The sequence below is a fragment of the Lasioglossum baleicum genome, chromosome 1 (genome assembly GCF_051020765.1).
Source record: "Lasioglossum baleicum chromosome 1, iyLasBale1, whole genome shotgun sequence".
Taxonomy (NCBI): Eukaryota; Metazoa; Arthropoda; class Insecta; order Hymenoptera; family Halictidae; genus Lasioglossum; species Lasioglossum baleicum.
The window spans coordinates 22612449-22634329 of record NC_134929.1 but is presented as its reverse complement, the minus strand read 5'-3'; the positions used below and the strand labels follow the sequence as shown (position 1 = coordinate 22634329).

The window sequence follows — 21881 nt, the reverse complement described above, 5'->3', positions numbered from 1 at the left end:
AACGAGAGAAATCCAGTAGGATGGATGGCAAAATAAAAATAAATTAGATTGGATACCCTATCCCGAAGAAACTGGCCAAGCCGGTAGATCATTCCCCCTGGAATTTGCAATCCTAGAGCCAGGGGGCTAAACAAAAGAAGTTCAGGGGCCCCGGGTAGGCTGCGTAGAAGGGGTTTCGGTGTGCAGAAACGCGTCGGCCAGCTCAGTGTTCTTTTTGGGGCCAGCGGTGAGTGTAGCTGCGTAGAAAGTCGCGGGCCCGGTCGGGTCTGGCTCGGTTGTCCCACCATAACAGACCGTTTCAAGGCCCGACGCGACGTGACTGATGGAGGGAGACCCGTGCCGCAGTTTCGGCAACTGCGTCACGCAACGCAGCCGCTCGCCTGCGATTCGCGAATCCCACAAACTCCACCCGAGTGCTTCCCCTCTCTCTCTCTCTCTCTCTCTCTCTCCCTCGCTTTCACGCTTGCAGATTCCGTTCGGCGTCCTCGTTCGTCAAAGGAACCCATTGAATCCCTTAAATTCGTTAGACTGTATCTCTTGGACAGCCTCTCGTGGCTGTTGACGGTGACAGTCGGATCTTTTTCATATTTAGCAACGCTGTGCTGACTGTGAGGAGTTGCCTTTGTGTTTTGTAGTCAGTGGAACATGAGTGGGCGGTGTGTAGTCTAGCGGACTAGTGGTTTGTTGGCTGGAGTCGCTAGAATTCGAGCTCTGTCAGGACCTTGTGTTTGGTGACAGTGACAGTGGCCAGGTGTGAGCTGACCTTTCGGGGCCTTCGTCAAGATGTATCGACAGTTTCAGGCGATGTGAAACCGATGGTGTCTTGGGTAGTTGGATAGGGATAGACATTGGGATCGGAGATTCTTTGTGTCGGACTGTGCTGGAGTTCCCGCGAGCTTATCATTCTTAACCTCGTTGCGTTGGTTTGTTTTTACCTTGCTGACCTTGTTAGCATATCCAGAGTAAACATTTTCTCCGTTCGCTATTAGTCGTTAAAATCGCTACATGTATAGTGACTTCGAATCCTTCCTAGTTCTAGAATACATACCAGGATACTGGAATACTGTTTCTCTAACTAAGTGGTTCTCTAAGTTCGTGCGAGTGAAAAGATTGAAGTGTAGAAGAATAGTGTGTTTTGTGCTGGAAAGGATCACAGGATTTCCCCGTAGCAGGGCTGCCAACGCATGCCCCATAAGGTTACTATGAGTTTCCATATTCTTTGTAAGGACTCACGCGTGACACGGAAGAAGATAGATTGAGATTTGTTTGTCTCGAAGAAAATAGTGAACCGAGAGTAGCATCAATCACCAAGGAAATGCAATTGCTACTTTCATCCCGACAGTCTTAACCTCGTTTGACAAACGACGAGTGAATTGGCGCCCATCTTTTACGTAACTAGCAGTCACTTTCACTGGCTGTCGCCGATAAAAACGCGTTCTACAATAGCCGAGCATCCTATCAATTTGCAATTGCATTGTTACAGGCCGGGGGCCTCTTCTAAACGTCGGTTCTACCTTGTTGCGAGCCTGTTCTTTCTCAACTACTTAATTTGCACGTTGAGTAGGTTTGGAGAACCGTTCCGTGCAACCACATTTGACCGTATCGTCTTCGTTGAGACTAAAAACAAGTAACGGAAAAACAATTTGAGATTGTAACAATCGTTCGGCGTAAAATAATTGTATAAGCACCGTTAAAAATGAAATAAAATTGGTAGAAACTTGCAGAGGGACCTCTGCCATGCTCGAACAAGTTTGAACGACGTTCGATGTTCCGGACCGATCGAAAAACGAATAATAAATCTTCGTCTTCGAGATTGCGGGGAATTAAAGTTGGAACGAAGGTGTATCGCTGCGGTCGCAAATTGCTGTACTCGGTCGTCGGATTCACCTTGTCGCGAGAGCTTCGAGGAAGTTTTACTAGCCGGGTGTGTGTTTCGGACGACTGAAAGTTTCGATCGGGAGACTATATCCAGGGAACTCCCGTTTCATCGGTCGCTGTTCGCCCGACCGTTGAAGCGTGTCATTACTCGAGATTTCTCCACGCGGACGGAAATTGCGTGGCGCATCGACCTGCAGTCGTCGTTCCCGACCGATTCTGTTCCCCCGGGTGCAACGTCTGTGACAAAATGCGACGGGATTTTTCGAAAAAGATTTTTCCACCTCCTATTATATCCTCTGTGTACAAAATGACTCTTATTAACCCTGTACCCGGCTATCGCCGGATCTACCCTGATCCGGAGTGACCCAGACGCGACTGAAGATAAGACAATTATCTCTGCACGACTAGAACAAAATTTCTAACGGTTACCGTTCGCCAGAATGCGAAAGCTTATCTTCGTTCAGAGACAACAGCTCTCGACGATAGCTTATCAAGATCAGTCGAAGCGTGCACTGAACCCGAATCACACCTAACCTCACTTCCATCGATCATCAAAGTACAAACCTAATAAATCTAAAGCTCGCATCCCTACTGACGCTAGCTAACCACCGGTATTTTCTGTTGCAGATACCTCAAGCCAGGAAACATAGAAACCAACAGCCGAGGTTCGTGGCGGTGTCAAGATGCGGTAGACGAAGACATGTGCCTGGACCACTTGGAGGCTGACGACACCTGTAACCTAGCCAGGTGATAGAGAATCGAAACCATAGTAAGAAACCTGGCCCGAAACTGGTCTGGAACCTGAGGGCGAACGTCTTACAGAAGAATTAGCTTTGAAAGCACCAACGCTGGACTTTGAGGTTAAGGCCCAGGAGGAGCCTAAGCTCTGGCAAGACAAAGGGGTCAGGTGGGAGCGTTCAGTGTTGAGGAATAGCTACCCTAGAGCTCTGGGTAGGAGGGAGCTAGAGGAAGGGTGATCAGAGGTTGGCAGAAGGAGCCGTCACGGTGGCGAGCTTAGTGAGCGGGAACGTAGCGGTGCGTTACGATGAGGCGTCGGAAGTGGTTAACACCGGGGGTGTCGTGTTGGCAGCCACTCCCAGGCTAGAGGCAGCGGACCCAGCCACGTCCAGCATGGACACCAGCGACTCCAGCATGGACACGACGAACGGCACCATAGCATCCGTGGTGGCTGGAGCCGCGTCCTTGACGCTGGCCAAGGCCGAGTCCCCGGAACACCTGGCCGGCACCTCGACGATGCCGTCGTCCGTCTTCGGACCGGTTACAGCCGCTGCCAGACTGTTCGCCGGCATTGCCAGCAGCAATAAGACGAAACGACCCGACGACTGGCTGTCCACAAACAGTCCAGGATCCCCTAGCGGCCCGCTACAAAACCAGCATGTTGTCTACACCACGCCTCAGCAACAGCTCACCGAAACACCGCAGCAACAACAACCCCCGCTGGCACACTCCAGCCCCCTGGCCCACCAACCGCAACAACAACCAACCAGCAGCAACGGGTACGCCAGCCCCATGAGCACCAGCAGCTATGATCCCTACAGTCCCAACAGTAAGATAGGTAAGTCGCTTGAATGGTTTTTTCGTAAGGAAACAATCAAATCGAAATACGTAGTCGGGACTAGCAGATTTTTCACGACTCGATCACTCGGTAGAAATTTCGAATCTCTTTTATACAGGGTGGTCCATTTAAATGTCTCCTTTATTTGGAGAAAAGCTCCTTTTGTCCGGAGTTTTCATACAGTCTAGTTGACATTAAAACGCATTCGGACCTTGAACGAAACTCGCACAGTTTCACAGTGTTAGTGGAGGTTGAATTTACGAAATTTTGACTCGCCACTGGGGTGGGGATAAGATTTTTTTTGTCGCCGATTGAAAACGTGCCTTCGCACCGATGCGTCACGCGAGAGCGGTGCAGTATGGCAGTAGTGCAAGCAATCACTTGCATTGACGGAAGTGGACACGAGAGACAAAGGGGGCGGGCAGAGAGGAGGAGGTGGGAGGGGGGGCCGGGGGGGTTGCGTGAGAGGAGAACGTCGCCGGTGACGTCACGTCCGGTTACTCGTCCACGTTCCACTCTCTTTTTCTCGCCGACGCGACGCGACGCGACGATGCGACCGGAGAAAGAAACGCGATCGCGCGCTGAATTTCTAATCGGTCGCGTTGTTTCACGTCCTCAGCGTTTTTATCGGTTCAATTAATACCCTTATCGTTATCTCGGATACCCATTTCAACGTCAGGCTACTCGAAACGAAACGGAAAAATGTTGATGTTTTCATTACATAGACGGAACACGGTAGACTACTTACTTCCTGAACAATTTTCTGTCGCTATCAGTCGACTGTACTTTATTTCCTATTCACGGCGAGCGAATAAACCGAAAGCCATCGGCTCCAAACGATTTAAAAATAGGATTAGTGTTATACTATTCCGCTCGGCGGCATGCATTAATTGGCTCGTTTCGTTACAAAGGGTGCGCAACTTTTTCTCTCCCTCGTTCCCGTGTCGCGTGTCGCGCGTGTACACGCGCGAGATTATTGTTGTATTGATCGAAACTATCGATCGACGACGCTAATAACTTTCCTCCGCGACCCGATGCTATCGTTTTACTCTCTTTTTCGCCGAGACGCCGCTTGCCCCGAGAGCAAATCATTCTTTTTCTCTCCTCGGCTGCTTCTTCATTCATGAGTCGCGTGTGCCACCCTCCTGTTCGTTCGAATTACTCAAATTCCCCGTCGTATTATTATCGTCAGACCTTGAACCCTTATGCATTATACCACGTACGACGATTTCCCTAAAAAATCAACAGCAGGCATTCTCGAAATAATTCTTTCATCTAGATCTTCTTCATGTAATCGTCAAATTACATCCGTAAATAATCACTTTCGATTGATTACAAAGTATTAAAAAGTATATAACGCCATATAAGAAAGTAAAGTTGGCTTTCACGTGACCTCCAAGTGTTCGCCCACGGGAAGAATAATGATATCAAATTACGTGCCCTTCCGTGCCATTTAACTTTTGTTCGAAGCATTTTTTAGCATCGTCAATGGCTCGGAAGATATTCAGGTGCGAAAGAAGTGGAAAAATGGTAAACTCGTCTGGTCTCTCAGAAATATCATCCCGTTCCCACGTTCGCGAGAACATCAATTGCGAAACAGATTCCACCATCGAAGGGGTTTTCAAGCGGTTTTCGGCGCGATATGGGTGTTTTGTGTGCGAGCTGCCGATTGAACCCGCATGACTATAATGGGCACGCGAAGATAACACCCGGGAAAAGTTCGTACCATTACCATAATGTGTGCGCGTTTCGACAGCCGACGCCGTTTCGAGGCCTCGTTTCCATGTTATTCCCATTTCCGGTGGACGAGCTGCAATTATTTGGCTCGTGGCAACGAAAATTAACAAACTGGAAAACAGCTATTTATATTCAAGCTTAACGTTCGAACCAGGCCAATGATTGCACGATAAATAATAGAACAGCACACATTTTTATATGAAATCGAGAATATACAATAAGACTAGAGAAATTTGTAGCATCTTGGCTTTGTCAGCAAGAGGATTGTTTCGAAATTTTCTCTTCGGCCGGATAAATGAGTTTCGCGCGATGGTTTTTCGAAAAACGTTGTCGTTATTTTGCTTCGAGGATTTTTGCTGGTCGAATGGTTTCCGACGCAGCGGCATTTCCCCCTTTTTTCCACGGCCCCGGCGCGCAGCGCGTCTGAGAACGCATCGTGGATTTTCCGACGGTAATAGCGGGTGGTGCTGTGAATTGCAGCAGGATGCAGATACGGCCTTGAGTGGCGGTGCACGAACGTGTGCGTGCCCGATGCGCACGGTTCGCGTGACCGGCTAACTCACACACCGGGGGCACCCAACTCACACACCGCATAATACGACGCGCGGAATGGCACGCTGTGCAGCACGGAGCACGTGTGTGCACCAGTGCAGCCGTGCACTCTGTGCAACGATCCCCACGCCACACGCACGAGCCTAACACTGCTAGACACCAGAGCCTAGCCTGCAACGTTCATAATTGCTTGAACAGCTCAGCATTACCAGGGACCAGCCGGCCGACAAAAGCCTCGAAAAATACAATTTTCCATTTATTTTTAACTGCGAAAGACCCGACCGAAAAATTTGACAAAAATTCAGATACGATGGTTCATCCATTATTTCACTACACCGTGAAAGCCTGAGAACGACAGCCGTTGAATGTTTAAAATTATCTGGACTTTTTCGAATTTTTGCGGAAAAAATCGGATTAATTTCGATGTTCGTTGTCACACCCCTCCGATCGATACAGGGGGTAGAAAATTTGGGGTCCCATGGAAATCATCGACACGGTTTTCACCGACAACATTTCATTAATCTTTTATTAATTAATTAATTAATTAATTCAAGAACACTCGGTTTCATATTTCGTTTTCCCCGTGATTTCCATTCAATCCACATTAATTAATTAATTAATAAAGAATTAATGAAATGTTGTCGGTGAAAACCGTGTCGGTGATTTCCATAGGACCCAGAAATTTGGCACGATATGCGTTCTTTGTTCACGAGGTTAAAAGGACGTTCGCAGTTTTTTCGCGGTAAGAAACCCGTCGACCGACGGGTAATTAAATGGTGCAGCGCGTGTATGCGTGTCGGCGAGAGTCGGAATAATAATAATTATATGGGCCAGCGGGAGCTGCGCGTGGGAGGGACCTGATATATTGTCATTAACCTCGTGCCATCATCTCTGTTTCACGCGGCGGGCACACGACGCGACGGGCAAGTTCGTGCGACGAGTGCATTTACGTAACTGTTGCGTTAATCCGTCGAGGGAATCGATATCACGCGACGAGGAACGTCGAGTATCAATGTACCAGACCTGCTGCCTCGTATTCTATTTCAAATCCGACGAATTTCCACGATTTTTCGCCGTTCGATTATATCGCCGAACCGAGACTCGTTTCCACGGTCTCGCTAATTGTTCGGGGAACGGGAGGTCGCCGGTGACAGATAAACGAAGCAATCGATTTTTCGAATATGTTTATCTCTTCGGCAATGCAGTTGCTCTGGGAAACTGCTCTCGACGAAGTATTGGCTTCGATCGTTCGGCTAGAAATGTTTTCGAAGCAACAACAAGTAATGTTTAGATTGATTAATTTCGCCTGAGACTGTAGTCGGATTTGAATTACCAAAGGTCAATGTTTATGCGATTATTTCGCGTGTTTGCAACGCATGCGGCTGCAGGGATCGGCCTATGCAAATGAATGTTTGAAGTTGACACTGTATCGTGTGCAGGATGAAGTATCGTCGCATGCTGCATCTGGTCAGAATGTTATCAGAGATAGCGAGAGAGAGAGAGAGAGAGAGAGAGAGAGAGAGAGAGAGAGAGAGACACTGTTATAGTTTGTGATTTTAATATTCTAGCACTGAATCTGTAATTGTTCAGTTCGTAGACTAATTGAATTATTATCCTTGAGTAATGTATGGTGGGCTTCAAACAGACCCGGAGCTATACATGATAGTAATCAGGAGATCGTGGACCCGCCGTTTGCACAGTATCACGAATTAATTAGCACTGTTTACTGGCTGTATTGATAGGGCAATACTAGCTCCTATAGGTAAGAGTTAGCAACAATTTAATAGCAATATGCTGATGAAAAAGGAGTTGGTCTAGCTGGCCAACCAGACCGACAGAGCTGGTTATTGATTTTTTAGATGGCGACGGTAGAGTTCGGTAGCGGCGAAGACAGAGTAACGAAAGAGGCCTGGACAAAGACGAGATTAAAGGCATTCATGGTTGTCGAACAACTTGTTCAACTACTTGCGAAACTTGTTTCTAGGTCTACGTAGCCCTAACCGTGGGTTAGGGTTGGCTAACCTATAGAACACCTTGGCAATTAGCCTACAACCACTGCTGAGAACATACTGAAAAATCAGAAAGGTGGGGATGGAAGTATCATCGATTTGCAGAAAGAAAATTGTTGTCTTCCTACTCAGGCCAGCAATCGTCGACTGTTATAGCAATTACAAGCAACGCACTCCGCGTCGCCATGTAATCAGTCCACTTAGGATGATGCGGAGGTTATATTGAGTCTGCTGACTGCTGATACACTCTATCATACCTTTCTTAAATGAATGATTCGGAGTGTGACTCTTTTCGGTTGGACCTAGCAAACAGCTCGGACCTGATCAAACCCTCTTCCTCCACTGAATGACCTTGTAAAGTGCTACTAGCTCGCTGCGTCTTCTTTACCTATTGTTCAAAGTGCAGGGAGGTAAAATGCTTTATGCACTGTCTCCTGGGCCAGCCTGACCCCAGGAAGTGTGGGGACTCATCGGTAATAGGTGTTGTTGTCTCTGTGGTCCTTCCTATCCGTTGGTCACACCTCGAAGAACCCAATCTAGACCTCGCACCATCCTCAAGGTAAAACTTAGAGGACTGATCCTAGATCTTAAATGAAAACAATGCCCCCTAAATTGCCTCTTATAATTGTTGACAGACGAAGAATGCACGTCGATGGCGAGTACCGTAGCGCCGGCAAACATAACGTCGATGTGCAATGTTACTGAGGATAACACAGAGACGTTCTATATTTATCACGGTTCAGTTATCAGCCGCTTATCAGGCGAGACAGGCGGAGGAGGCGACTCTGCGCTTCGGTCGGCAAACACGACTCCTCCCGTCCTCTCTGTTCCTCTCGTGCACCTTTCCTCCGCATATTTTTATCGTCCTCTTCCTCGCTCTATTACGTAACCCGTCTTGCGCATCGCTTCCTCGGGTTTTCTTATTTCTCGCATGAAAGCGAAACTCGCCCGAGGTTGTTTGTTGCCTGGAGAGAGGTAAGTCCTCTCTATCTCTCTTTCTCTCTCTCGCTTGCTCTGGGCGATCCATTAAAATTCATCGAACTCGATATGTCTACAAACGTTGAACCTAACGTTCGTGCGATTTTATTCGGTTTCGTGGGAGAATCGTTTCGACGAATTTTCGTTCGGAGAAGTCATGCCGATAGAGGTCTCGGAAAAAATAGAGAAACGGGGACTTATCGTTGCCCGAGAGCGAGAGGCGTTGATGTAGGTCGTCGGTACGTAATCAGTCAGTCGCTCCGCTTATCGGGGACGCTATCGGCGTATCATCTGTGCGGGATGTGCCTGACCCACATCGCAAGGTTCGCGCAACCGGTCGAAATTGCGTGAATTTTTCCCGAATGACTCATTGCCTGTGTTTTCCTCGTCTATGCGCGGCTCGTCCGTATGTCTGAATAGTGTAGGTTAGGTCCACAATAGACGCAGTCTTCGAGCTAAACTTAGCAGTGAGCCGTTCTGGTCGATTTCCAGTTCAGGCATCGCAATTCTAGCTACGTCTCGGTAGCTAAGCTTTAGCTCTGGAAGTTGTGGGGTACCAGCAGCCCGGACAGCTAGGTCCTGGTAGCTCTGAAATCTTAGGCTTCGTACGGGGATCAGGTTTATCGGGTGGCTAAGTGTTAGTCTACCTCCACAGCATGTGGCTCGAATCCATAAGATCTTCCCGGTACCTAAATTCTAGCCGAGTCTAGCTACCATCATCAATTCCACCGATGGATTTTTGCATGCGGGGTATTCGCAACGGCGCGAAATCGCTCACCGGTCGTTTCTCAGAGCGATACCAGGCCTGGCAACCAGTTTTGCAGCGCGGGGAACTTGGCCTATCGCCTCTCCCCGAAGTGCCTACTTCCGGAAGCAACCGGGCCTCGCGTGTTTCCACGTAAACACACTTGGAAATCAGGCGATGTAGTTGCACCGTCGAGCGAGAGAGGGTCGGACGTTTAATTCTTCGAGATATCGATCGGCTTGCAACCATGATTTACAACGAAAACGGCGGTCCCGTGACTGATAGTTGTTCTCAAGCCCACCGGACGATAAGTCCGGATAAGACGATAATGGGGTAGAGAGCCTGGCCTTGACGGCCGCTCGATATGTTCCCGTAGAAAATAATAGTAACCGATGCAAATTGCTCGGTTCGATACATGGCGGTGGCATGAACGAATTTTCCCGAAGTCGATGACCAATCGTAGGCTGGCTAATTTAGGTCGCGTGGTATCAGTCACGCTGTTTTCGAGGTGCGGGTACCAGGACGTGCTTCGCCACACATTGCCTTTTCCCTTATCGCGATTCGCCTTATCGTCGGCCAGATAACAGCCTACCCGTGCTCACGACCTGTCCAGGTAACTCAAACTGCACGTTGCACTTTCATTATTTGCGAATTCTGATCGGTCGATCCAGTTTCAACTGGATTTTTAATGTGCCGGCCTATCTTGCCGCTAGATGGACGTTATCTTGGCCAGAGTCCAGTCCTGGTGGCTTAGATCTGGTTAAAATATAGACCAGGGTACGCGCTGGCTTTTAGATGAATCTTGGTTAAATGAAATGCACATTGGCCGACTGGTGTGCAGCTAAAGTTCAGTCTAGTCGGACAATTATAACTGTTACGTTAAGTCCATTCCGGCTAGTCGAGGATTAGCTGGACAATTCCAGGTGGCTTCGATCTACTTTAGGTAGCTGGGTTGTACTTGATCTTCAGTTTGAGTAGTCAAGTGTTGGGTTAAACCCACTCTTTGGCTAACTAATTTTCAGCTAAACTTCAATCCAGTTGGATACCTATCTGATTAAATCTATACTTGAACTTCAAGTGAAGTCCAGCATGGGTGTCTGGGTTCTTAGTTCAGTTGAAGTAGTTAACTATTCACCGAAGTCCACTCTGAATACTTCTACCGACTAGCCTCCGTAGAACTTCATCTACGTGTCCTAGATTTCGAATGAGAAAGTTGTTAAAGAAAATGCCGAGACCAAAGCTGGGAAATCGGTAAGCACAAGGGAAAAGTACAACCGGTGTGCGTAAGGAAATAAAGTAGCCTAACTGTCTCGATGGAGGATGTGGCGCCATCTCCCAGCAATCTCTCAAAAGAAACTGATGTCTTGTAACAACGAGAGACGGCGCCACGGTTACTCTTCGCACGCCTGAAAATCGAGCGATGCCGCAAAATTCTGCGGAACGTGCACGAAATTGTGATTCATAGCTGATAAAGTGCAACGACTGCGCACGTTAGTCATCTTTAAAGAACAGATCCACGATTCCAGGTAAAACATTCCCGGCACATAATATTTGCATGTCATTTTTTCTGAACGGCGATCAATGGCCCCTGATATCGATCTGGGAATTTATAACCTAAGGCAGTAGACTAATTTGCATGCAATTAACTCGGCGAATTGTTTGCGTTTCTCTCGGCTATTCGCTCGTGAATAGTCGAATTTTTAAAAATAGCTTTATCTGACGGAGTATTGCAAAAATAAGCGAGCGACTTTGTAAACAGCCGGCAAAACATTTCGCGCGAAAAAATGAGGTTATCGATAACGCGTATTTTTCAACCGCCTTATCGGTCATCGATTTCGTGTAGAGTCAATGACTGATTACTCCCCCTGTTACCTTTCAGTCTTATTCGAACTTATTCGAACTTATCACCTGTATGTAATACGAAAATCAATTACGTAAAAATGTACCTAATGGCACAGCAATTATTATATCAATTATCGTTAACCTATTAACATCGAAAAACAAATAATTTTAATAATCGATAGATATGGAGAGTTTATTTAAGGATGTTCTGGAGGTATATAAAAACGCAACAAAATTTTTGAACATTTGGCAAGATATAATTCTTACTAAATTAATGCAATTACCAAAGTTCGGGTTCGATTCACTGCACCGTTTAAGAATTATAGCAACTTAAAGTTTCCACGTTTTAACACGTCTTCTTATGGAGAATTCATAAAATTCCACTTCAAACGCTATTTAAACCTTGAAAAAGCCCAACTAGAAACTCCAGTTTTTTTTATATATCTAGTAAAAATTATGTAATTAATTATGTTCAAAATTTATTAGGATTCACTAAACTCCACAGAGCAAAAAGATTATAAACTGTTACAAAACGTTAAATTTATTCTAGCATGGAAACGCGACAAGTGTAGACCACTGAATATGTATAGCTACAGAGGGTACAGTGTTCGCAAAAGTTTAATGCAAAATATACTCATGAATGGCGCTTTCATTGCCATGTATTGATGGATTCCGAATTTCATGTACTTTTTTCTCCCATTGTACCTCCAGAACATCCTTAACAATCGAGTTTCGTTCCTTTCGAGGGCTAATCGAATTGTTTGAGACACATAAATTGCTCGGAATATTCGGGACCAAAAAATCGACGTGTTCGATTCGCGGATTTATTAAGCGGATTTTTTGCGGCTACTCGAGCAACTCTAATGATTCGAAATGGGAAGACGCGTCCTCGGTTTACGAGGACAGGAGAACGCTAGCGAGGAATGGCGTTTACTTGGCGCACTCGTTCGACCAGTTTTTACTGTCCGCTTTGGTCCGCTTCGCGGATTCACCAGGAGCTCTCTCGACTAGCAATACTCGACATATAGAAAGTCGATTTTTGCAACATTTAAATGAAAATTCGTTGTGTACGTTTTACATTAAAGTAGGCCAAATAAATTTTATGTTAATCTGATTTTTCTTTCTTTTAAGAAAACACTTGTATGTAGGCAAAGATGTATGTAGTGCATGCGGTAGATAGCGTAGAAATTGTTTCTGCATTAACACCGTATAAAATTGTGACCGTGTTCAGTTCTCGTGTGCATCCTTGTGCCGAATGTTACACTTCTTTAAGAAACGAGAGTAAAGCAAAGAAGTGTAGTGAAAATGATGGATACACTACAGTGTCGTGGATAATTTCTGTGGCCACGCAAGTACTTCGAATTAGATTCAATTAATTAACTGTTATTAACTGTTCATCGAGAAGTTGCATCATCTTCAGCACTGCAATGTCAGAGTGTAGCGTTTGTAGTGTTGATCTGTGGGGTTCGGTACATTTAGACACATAGTAGACAATAGTAGTAGATTCGTTATGTCGCCTGAGCTTTAAGCTAAACAACTTTGTTGCAAGACTTTTGAGGTTCTGTGAACGAGACCCTGTTCAATGTAGTCAACTGAGACACAGTGCAGCATACCAAAATGACCTAAGACGGACTAAGTATGTAGAAGTTTCGGCAACTTCGTGAAACTTCGAAGTATAGTGAGTTAAGTGACTTGTGCCTAAGCGAGCTGAATGATCCGCTGGACCAAATATCGAATACCAGGTAATTTCCAACAGTTTGCGTACTTTTAAAGCGTTCGAATAAACTTTCTCTGTGAAAGATGTTTCGTATTCAATCTACGCATCCCATAAATGCCGCGCAAACCGAGACATACGATGAGACGCCATCTCTGAGCGATTTCTTAAACCAGACACACCGTGTCCCATAATAACGGGTAGATGGCGCCAGAATTTCTTCAGACGGTTTTTGAAATTCTTACAATGTTGCAAAACGCGCACGAAATTGTGAATCATTGGTCGAGTGCAACGACTGTGGATTAGTCAGCTTGAAAGAATGCAAATGCGCGATATGCAGGAAAATATCAGCGTACATAATATTCGCATATCATTTCGCAGCGATCAATGGCCGGAGTGTCTTCGACCTAACAAAGTAGCAATTACAATAAAATAATAAACACTGAGCTAGATACGGCCCGGACAAACTCATAAATGACATGCTTATGAATATTCCAAAATACTTCTAATCGTAACAGATCCAAGTTTTTCGAAGTTGCCAACGTTCGCGTGCAGAAACGAGGCGAACGCGTTCGAGGAGAGACTTCACTCTGTTTTTTTTCCCGAGGGTGTCTAATGGTTCGGAATGGGATGAGAGGCGTCCTCGGTTTACGAGGACAGGAGAACGCTAGCAAGGAATGGCGTTTACTTGGCGCACTCGCTCGACCAGTTTTTACCGTCCATGGTGGACTCGCGGATTCAGTGGCAGCATCACCATACTGAACTTTCATTCCTCCATGGTGTTTGTCCGAAGGGTTTCACCCCTTCGCCCTACCACGAAACAAATAACACACCGTTCGGTCCCCTTCGATACACCTTACACAGGGAGCCTTTGTGCCGCTCTACCTTATTGTGCCATAGCCAATCCCTAGCGTGCCTGCACTATACATATACTGCCAATCAATTGTCAGCCACCCTTCTGGTCATCGGTGTTGCTAGCGAGCACTCGAAAAGTAACCGGTCACCGTCTTAAATTTTCGTCGCGATTTTAAATGTCCGCTGAAACGAAACGGACAGCCGATAAGCGAAGAACTACGAACCGGAACGCATCATTGGACGCTAAACAAATTATCCTGGCGATCGACGATATTCTACTCTTTCGTAACGATGGTAGCTGCGCGGGTAGGAACGCGCCGGGTTGCATAATAAACTCTGAAAAAGTAGCGACGAGCATAAATTCATCAAACGCCGTTTTACAGCTCGTCCTCTTAGGCCCATGACTTTATGGCCGTCGTTCGAACGTCTCCATCTATCAAACGCGTTTTGTTCGACCGCCTCTGAGAACTCGCCTTTATCGCGAGACTCGTTTGCGTTACGAAATTCGAAATCAGGATAAATCCAGAGACGCTAACGGCGTGTCGATTATGGTCGCGCGCGCGCGCGCGCGCTCGTGTGTTTCCCTGCGTACCGGAGTCGTCGTCACACGATCGCCTAAGTCCTTGAGTGCTTCCGCCTCCTCTCTTTTTTTTTCCTGGCTTCGTCCCTCCGACATTCACCGTTGCGAATTCGCTTGACTGCGAAACTCGCGCTGGACTAACTTCGCTAACTGTTCGCTGGTGAATTAGCTTACTCCGCGTCTGCTGCAACGAAATGCAGATGAAGCAAGGTCCTGACCGCGGCTCCTGAACCATGGTTCCAGACGTAACAGTATCCTCGAAACGAGGGGGGTCTGGTACAAGGCAGCAGCGTTGTTGCACTCGAGGAGAGTGCAAGGCGAGCGTGTGGCATCAGCGATGCATGGTGCCACGTAACTGCGACAGAGTAGACGGTTCTGCTTGGCAACTCAAGAGAAAAAGAGAGAGAGAGAGAAGAGGAGAGGAGAGGAGAGGGCCTGCCAGGCCAGTTAGACCGGCGGAAAAGGAGGAACGAGGTTGCAGCAGCTAGAGGAGAAGGTTGAGGTCTGAGTTCGAGGCCAGCTTCCTCACTTTCCCACACTCGCGCCGCCACGCCGCAGCCGTGTATTACGTGTGGCTCGCGTAATGCTCTCTGTACTCGCAGGCTCACCTACATTCCTGACTGAAAAGCGGCCGCGCACCCACACTACTGCGCCACTATGCAGATTCCGACAATCCTTCGTCTTCCGAGACTTTTGGTCTCGCGGTAACCGGGTCACTTTCGACCTGGACCTTCTCTTTCGTCCAGACTCCTCCGTCGTCATGAGAATCTCAGTTTAGAGGATTGGTTTTCTTATTATAACGAGATATGTTGTACGCGTGCCCGGTTTCGCCGCTTCGTAACGGTGGCGAACGCGTGAGAAATCGGCCGCGAAGTGGAAGCAGTCCGGCTGAATCCATCGTGTTCCAAAGATTCGCACGATAAGTGTCGTAGAAGTGCGCGATACCGTAGAGCGCACTGGATCCCGGACTGCTATTTTCTTGGCAGTACCGGAGCTGCATTCCTCGGTGGTCGTGTGAAAACCTCCGATTTGCCCTTGGTTATTACGTCGGGCACAAACGAAACAGATCGGATCGCTCGAAACTAGCGAACGTTTCCACTGAGAAACGTTTCGCTGAGACGTAACGATTGTTCTTAACTGGCACGATGAAAGTCAAGACTTTGGGACCGAGATCCATTCGCGACGTTTTTCCGATTGAAATAATACCCGTCACGATACAACGTGGTTCCGAACCGTTGGGACGTAAATCAGCGATTCGTCCTGAATGGACAGCCGGTAATAGACGCCTATCAGTTTCTACGGTGTCACGAGACACGCTGGAAACACGAGAACGACGCCATTGTCCGGCGTGCGAGTCGTTTAGGACGAAATCCTGCTGGTCAACGGTCAATGTCAGCGGAAGGAACGAGAAATCGCCGGGGACAATGTTCCGCTTCAAGGACACCTACTCTTTGCTCGAGAGAGAGAGAGATAGGCGAATGCGAAATCGAGACACGCTACAAGCGAAATTCAGCGAACAGATCCAAAAACTATTCAACAATCTACGCTGACCGTTTCTCAAAAAATTGCATCTGCACGAGTGAAACATTTTTCTTGAATCCCCAACAAGGCACAAACACGTCCTGAAAAATTGATTTTAACAAGCTATGTTTTTCCATAATGAACGACTTACAGCCATGGGAACGTTTAGGATGACCTATTCAGCTAAAGAATTCTCGGAAAAGTTGCGGAATACCAATTCCACGAGCATGTTCGCGTTAATTTCACGTCTCCCTATGTTCACAAGTAGTTGCGAACTCCCAAGGAACCGCTGGCTGCTCAGGCTGCTTAAGAAAAACGCAATTAGCTGCTCTTGTACCGCGACCACACGCTGGTGTTTGCTGTTACGCCAGGTTTCGCTCGCGACAGTGAACCGATTCGTGGGAATAGAAGCGGTGAGGCCGCTTTCAAGACGGTTTTCCCTCGCCTAGGCATTTCCGGAACGGGTATCTCGCGAACACCCAGGTCCGAAGGTGTTAAATTGTCCTCCAGACGTCGCGCGGCCATTTTTTCTCCGACTCAAGGCTGATTTTCATGTTCTTACGAAGCTTTTTGTGGTTTATCGAGCAATAAGGAGAAACGTGATCTCTGCGAATTTATTTTGCATCTAAAACGGTACACTTTCGGTCAGTCCTCTTTAATTTTTTGATTCGCGAACAGTGACGATTGAGAACGACCTAATCGTTTCATCGGGAGTGCTTGTCTTGTCTTGTTTGTTTTCGAAGCATGCACATAGTCGTCCCTTAACTCGTGACATTCCGAACACTTTTCAGGACTCGCTTTCGTCAAACGTGCACACTTCTGACGCAGATGCTGCACTATGCACCCTGCAACCTTTCTCTGAACGCGTCTGGAATCCTTGATTCGCGTCACGATTGGCCTTTACACTTGACCGGTTAGGTTGATGACTTGATTGACAAACGGCAATGCGTCAATAGAAGCCGGGTAACCGCGGCTCAAAACGCTCCCCGGCTTATTATAAACATCAGAGAGTATACGATCAAGGTGCACCGGTCGCGTTATTAATAGCACGTGATAATAAACAAGTCGAACGGGTGTTTCCCTCTCGAGAAATTTTCGAATTTCGCTCCATATCCCTCGTGCGATTGTTTCTGAGAAACCTGCAAAAGTCTGGTACCTTTGATTTTTTTTAAAAAGATCACGGTTTCTCTCGAGGCTTCTATTCTCTCGACCATCCCTCGCAACTGTCGCGATAAATGCTGCAACGATCAATGCCGAAGAAGTTTCGGGTGTTCGAGCCAAATTGAAGAGTGTAATGGACCCGTAGCAGGGTCGAGGGTAACCGCAGGCGTGGCGGGAGGTCGACCGGAGCTTGGGGAAGGGAAATATATCGATAACTATGACCCAGTTATCCCAGTTTCCCGGGATATCGCGGCGCGCAGCAGTCTGACGCCGCTGTAACAACTTCTATCAACAATGCATGATTTTCCACTCGCACGATCATCGTTTCAACCTTCCAGAGCATTCTTGCTAAATGAAAAGCGTTTGCAAAACCTCGTCTAATTGCTACAAAACACGTTGAACGCGGCGAGAAAACGGAAACCTGCTACGACATGGACAGGGACAACGAAGGTCAGCCGAGCAAAAAGTGACAGATGAAAATAATCCTAATGCAGATTATGCGTCCTTCGGCGAGAAAATGCGAGGACTCGTCGGCTTGGCTCTGCCCACGTTGCTCTTTTTCCATCTTCCTTATCGCGCCGAGGGAATACAATTTTTATCCCATCGACGATTCTTCCGTCGCCCTCCAAAAAATCGATGAAACGAAAATTTCGAAAAAATACTGGAGACTTAATCGAATTAGTTTCGAGTTCTACGTTTCTGATCGCGTTTCATGGCGATGCTGACTGCACGGGGTGTCGGGTCAGGGTCGTCGGTGTCCTCGGAGCCCGTTGGAAACTGGGTTACGCACGTTCCACCATGGAGTTATGCTCCAGCCTTCGAAATTTCCTCGAGCCAACGGAAAGCCTGGATCCGCAGGCGTCCATTTTGCTTCCAGGTGAAAAAGAAACCTGCCTCGGCTACTGGATGTCTCGCTAATGATCACCTTAAATCAAGTCGATCCCACAAATGCCTCGTTAAACCGAGATCCGCCAAAGATCGTCCGCGAGAGGTGTAATTCAACCGGTCGAAGATAAATGAAGAATTTAGCGGCGCAGCTTAATGTCTCGACCCCGATAAACTCTGCGAGTCTCCTCGCCCACCTACGGGTGGACAAAGTGGTTTCGATCGGGACTTTGAAATTACAACTCTTTTAGAAATAAATTGGCAAAGATCAGCGTTGCGGCGAGCGTTCTTCGTTGAGTCAGTGTACGTCGATGCTCGGCCGGACCTCGGGTAAAACGGTGAAATGGTGTCTATAAGTGGAATCGGAGCAAAAATACAGCAAGCTAGATTTAGAAAGTCCCCGAGAGCCATCGGAAATTGCCTTTGAGTAGCATTAGCCGCGCTAATAGTTCCAGCGAAGCGTGGTCCTTTCGCTGTCGTCACGGCTCGGGTATTAACGTGTTGCTTTCGTCACCGGTGCCCTATTTTCCCTATTTCCCGCCGTGGAAACTGCGAGCCTGTCGTGAAGTATGCAACCTTGACCCGATCTGCGCGATCTCCCGCCGGCACGCGTCACGGTTGGCCTTTACGCGTGACGTGTTAGGTCAGTGATGCTTCTAATGCCCCAGCTCTTCTCCCCTTTCTTTGCCCCTTTCCGATACTCTGTTCTGTTACAACCACCAGCCATCAATCTGCACGGAATGCCGTTCTATCGAGTCACCCAACTGTCCAGGAGCTGGTCAATTGGGTTGGGCTATTGGGCCCCCGGTGGGCGGGGCTTAAACATTTCTCGGATCGGTAGTAGTCAGCATGGGCTGTGTAACACAGCTGGGGAAAATAGTATTTTAAATAGTAAATAGTAAATAAACCTATTTATTTTTTTTTAAGTATGTGTACAATTTTGAAAATAAAATATTTTATTTGATGCAGTAATTTCTTTTTAAATAACATTTTATTTGCAGAATATGGAAATTATTTGTATTTTGTCTTTATTTTCAATTTTAAATATTATTGCTGGAAATAATGGTTCGAATTCAATATATTTATGGGTGTATGTAAATTGTTTCTCAACGATAAGATAGACCGCATGTTTTCTCGTATGGTTTCTCAGAGTATTATAACAATGCAAAAAGTAAAATATTTTGTTTCGCGTTTCTGATTGTTAAAATAGACATATTTTATTTTGGCGATCAAGCTGTTGAAATAGAAATATTTTATTCTGAGGTTCAGATTGTTAACATAGAAATATTTTACTTTCGAGATTGTATATCTTATTTAAAATACTATTTTCTTTAAGCAAAATAAAATCTAAAATATGAAATAGCATTTGAAATATTTGTTTTGTCAAATAATGCCCACCTCTGCTGTGCAATCTATTAGAAACGCATGCTGCTAATGAGTCGATCAGAATTAACGTTCTTTCAAAAACAGGTTAGAGTGGGCGGAACTTGGCGTCGCCGAATGGATTTCTAAAGATGAATAATGATCGATAAAACACCCATTGGCCAAATACTTTCGTTTGGATGAAAATTGTATTCTATTTAGTAAACAGAGTCTCGATTAACGAGCGATCGATTTTTTGTAAATGACCTGTCAGCGAATGAAATGGATTATTAGGTTAGGTAATGAATGTTTGCATAATCTCGATTACAATTTCCCAGCAAGAGTCCGAGTCACAATGTAATACATAGTAGTTAGTCCGTACGGTTTAATGAGTGGTTTTTTTTTTGTTCCGATTACGGCGTCAATAGCGTAGCAATCGTTTTTCTCTGCACTTAGGGCCAATGACCATGACCTGACCTGACCCAATCACTCTCCTGACCGCCATTCCGTTCTATCTTTCGTCTAGTGCGCAGGTCAGCATTAGTTTTCTACGATCAGCTGCTTTCGCGTCTCCGCGATATCGAGCCGGGAAAACTTTCCCCCTTACGCCGCCAATGTTTCTCCGCGTGAATAAACAAACCGAAATACTTATATTTTTGTGAACGTTTATACATAATCAAATTCTATATTTATACAATATCAATGTAGAAACAAACATGTTCACGTTACGCTCGCAATCTGAAATTGATAAAAATCAATCGATAAAAGTACGCAGAAAACATTTCCAAGCTAAAACGAAGATGTAAAAATTGTTTAAATCGCTCTGTGTCGAGGAAACGAACTAACAAAGCGGTCCTCATAAGGAAACAATTAACGAAACGTTGGAAATTGTCGTCGTCGAGAGCGGTCGTTAGAAAGCCATTGCGGTTTTTTCTGCAAGCGGGAAAATACAAACGGAGGGAAAACAAGAGGGAGAGAACGGTTTCCAGGAAACGACGTGACTAATAGAATTATTATTCCGTGATTACCGAGAGTCGGGTCTCGTATAAACAATCTCCGTGGGCCGATTGATATAATCATTACTCTTATTCGAATACCACTGGCCATCGGGGTCCGGTTTGTTATTGTCGTGGCCGGTACATAATAATGTCTTGTTCGACGATAATTATTTATCGGCTGTGATATAATAATCGCGAAAGGATACCTCGCTAAAAATAACACGGTGCGCCGCGCCGGTCGCACTCGTCTCGTGAGCCTGTTATTAAGCGCGATAAAAATGGGCGGGAAAAATGTCGTACGAAAGTGGGGAAGCGAACGAAAAAGAAAAAGAATATCCTCGAGGTTCGATCACGTCATCGTGTGTGACGACCTTTGAATTTTTCTTTTTGTCGCTGCACGTCAACACCTTTCGCGTCGATTAATCCTCTCACCGTCATCCCGATGAATTTTCACCTATTTTCTGCTTCCAGAACAATTTTTATTCATTCGTCGGTCGTTCTTTATCCTGAGAGTTTTTATGAAATTGCTTCTGATGTTTGGAGAGAATTTCAAGTCTTGCTCATATATTAATTTCCACTCAATTTTCTTCTCCGAGAACGAACTCGATGTCGCCGGAAGGCTTTAACAGAATTTCAGTGTGGCGTTGCAGCGCCTGCCTACGCCACTGTATTTTCGGAGTCCCACGCCATTTCGAAACTGCATAGGCCGCGGGAACCGCGTAAATTCATCATCGTATGTAGTCGCAGTACCGTCATCTTCGGCGCCCACATTCGACCTTCGAGCCGACCGTGCAGAATTTATTCTCCGGTTGTGCTAACATTGGCGTACAGTGCAGAGTGCAGAGCATCGTTTTCCCCGCATTTTTTTTCTTCTTCTCTTTCCACGTTTTACAGGATGATCGATGGGACCGATTTCTCTGTACCATTTTCAACAGGATAACTCTCCTACACCATCGACGAAGTTCGCTGGTATTTGTTGAACCGGAAGTTGAATGTGAACGAGAGAGGGCTAAGTGAAGTAATTATAGCTGTGAGACTTTGGTATGAAGTGTGGGCTTGAGTGATTAAAACGACGGTGTTAATGAATAGGGAAGGCGTGGATCAGGGACACTGTTCATTACGAGACACGAGGTACAAGATAGATGTGACATTGTAAAATCTCAGGGTAGTGGGTGCCGTTCTATAGTCAGCGTTGTAAAAATCATACTCACATGTGAGACTAGCTTGTCCTGAACAACCTAACTCTGCTCAAGATGTAATCAAACTCGAATCTGTCTATTATGTATTCAAATTAATTGGAAATAGAGTAGAGAAAATTAGCAAAACTGGAGTATAAACTTTCGGAAAAGAATTTATAGATTAAGTGGTACGTCACACGCAGTGAACGACACCAGTTATTCCGGGTTTAGGGTTAGGTTTAACCAGAGGAGAGACATTCTCGTTGAACCTCGCTCTTTACACCAGAGTACACACGGCGCGGCGTGACGT

At 46.3% G+C, this 21881-nt stretch overlaps 1 protein-coding gene across 4 annotated transcripts in view; it reads left to right on the top strand.

Moving 5' to 3' along the window:
• The window catches only part of Ecr (ecdysone receptor), a 116848-nt gene that overhangs the window by 56448 nt on the left and 38519 nt on the right, over positions 1-21881 (top strand). For all 4 annotated transcript variants that reach the window (XM_076430730.1, XM_076430711.1, XM_076430721.1 and 1 more), the window contains one exon: positions 2506-3454. In XM_076430730.1, coding sequence (XP_076286845.1) covers positions 3010-3454 — 445 coding nt within the window. In that variant the 5' untranslated portion in view covers positions 2506-3009. The remainder of the gene's footprint in view (positions 1-2505; positions 3455-21881) is intronic.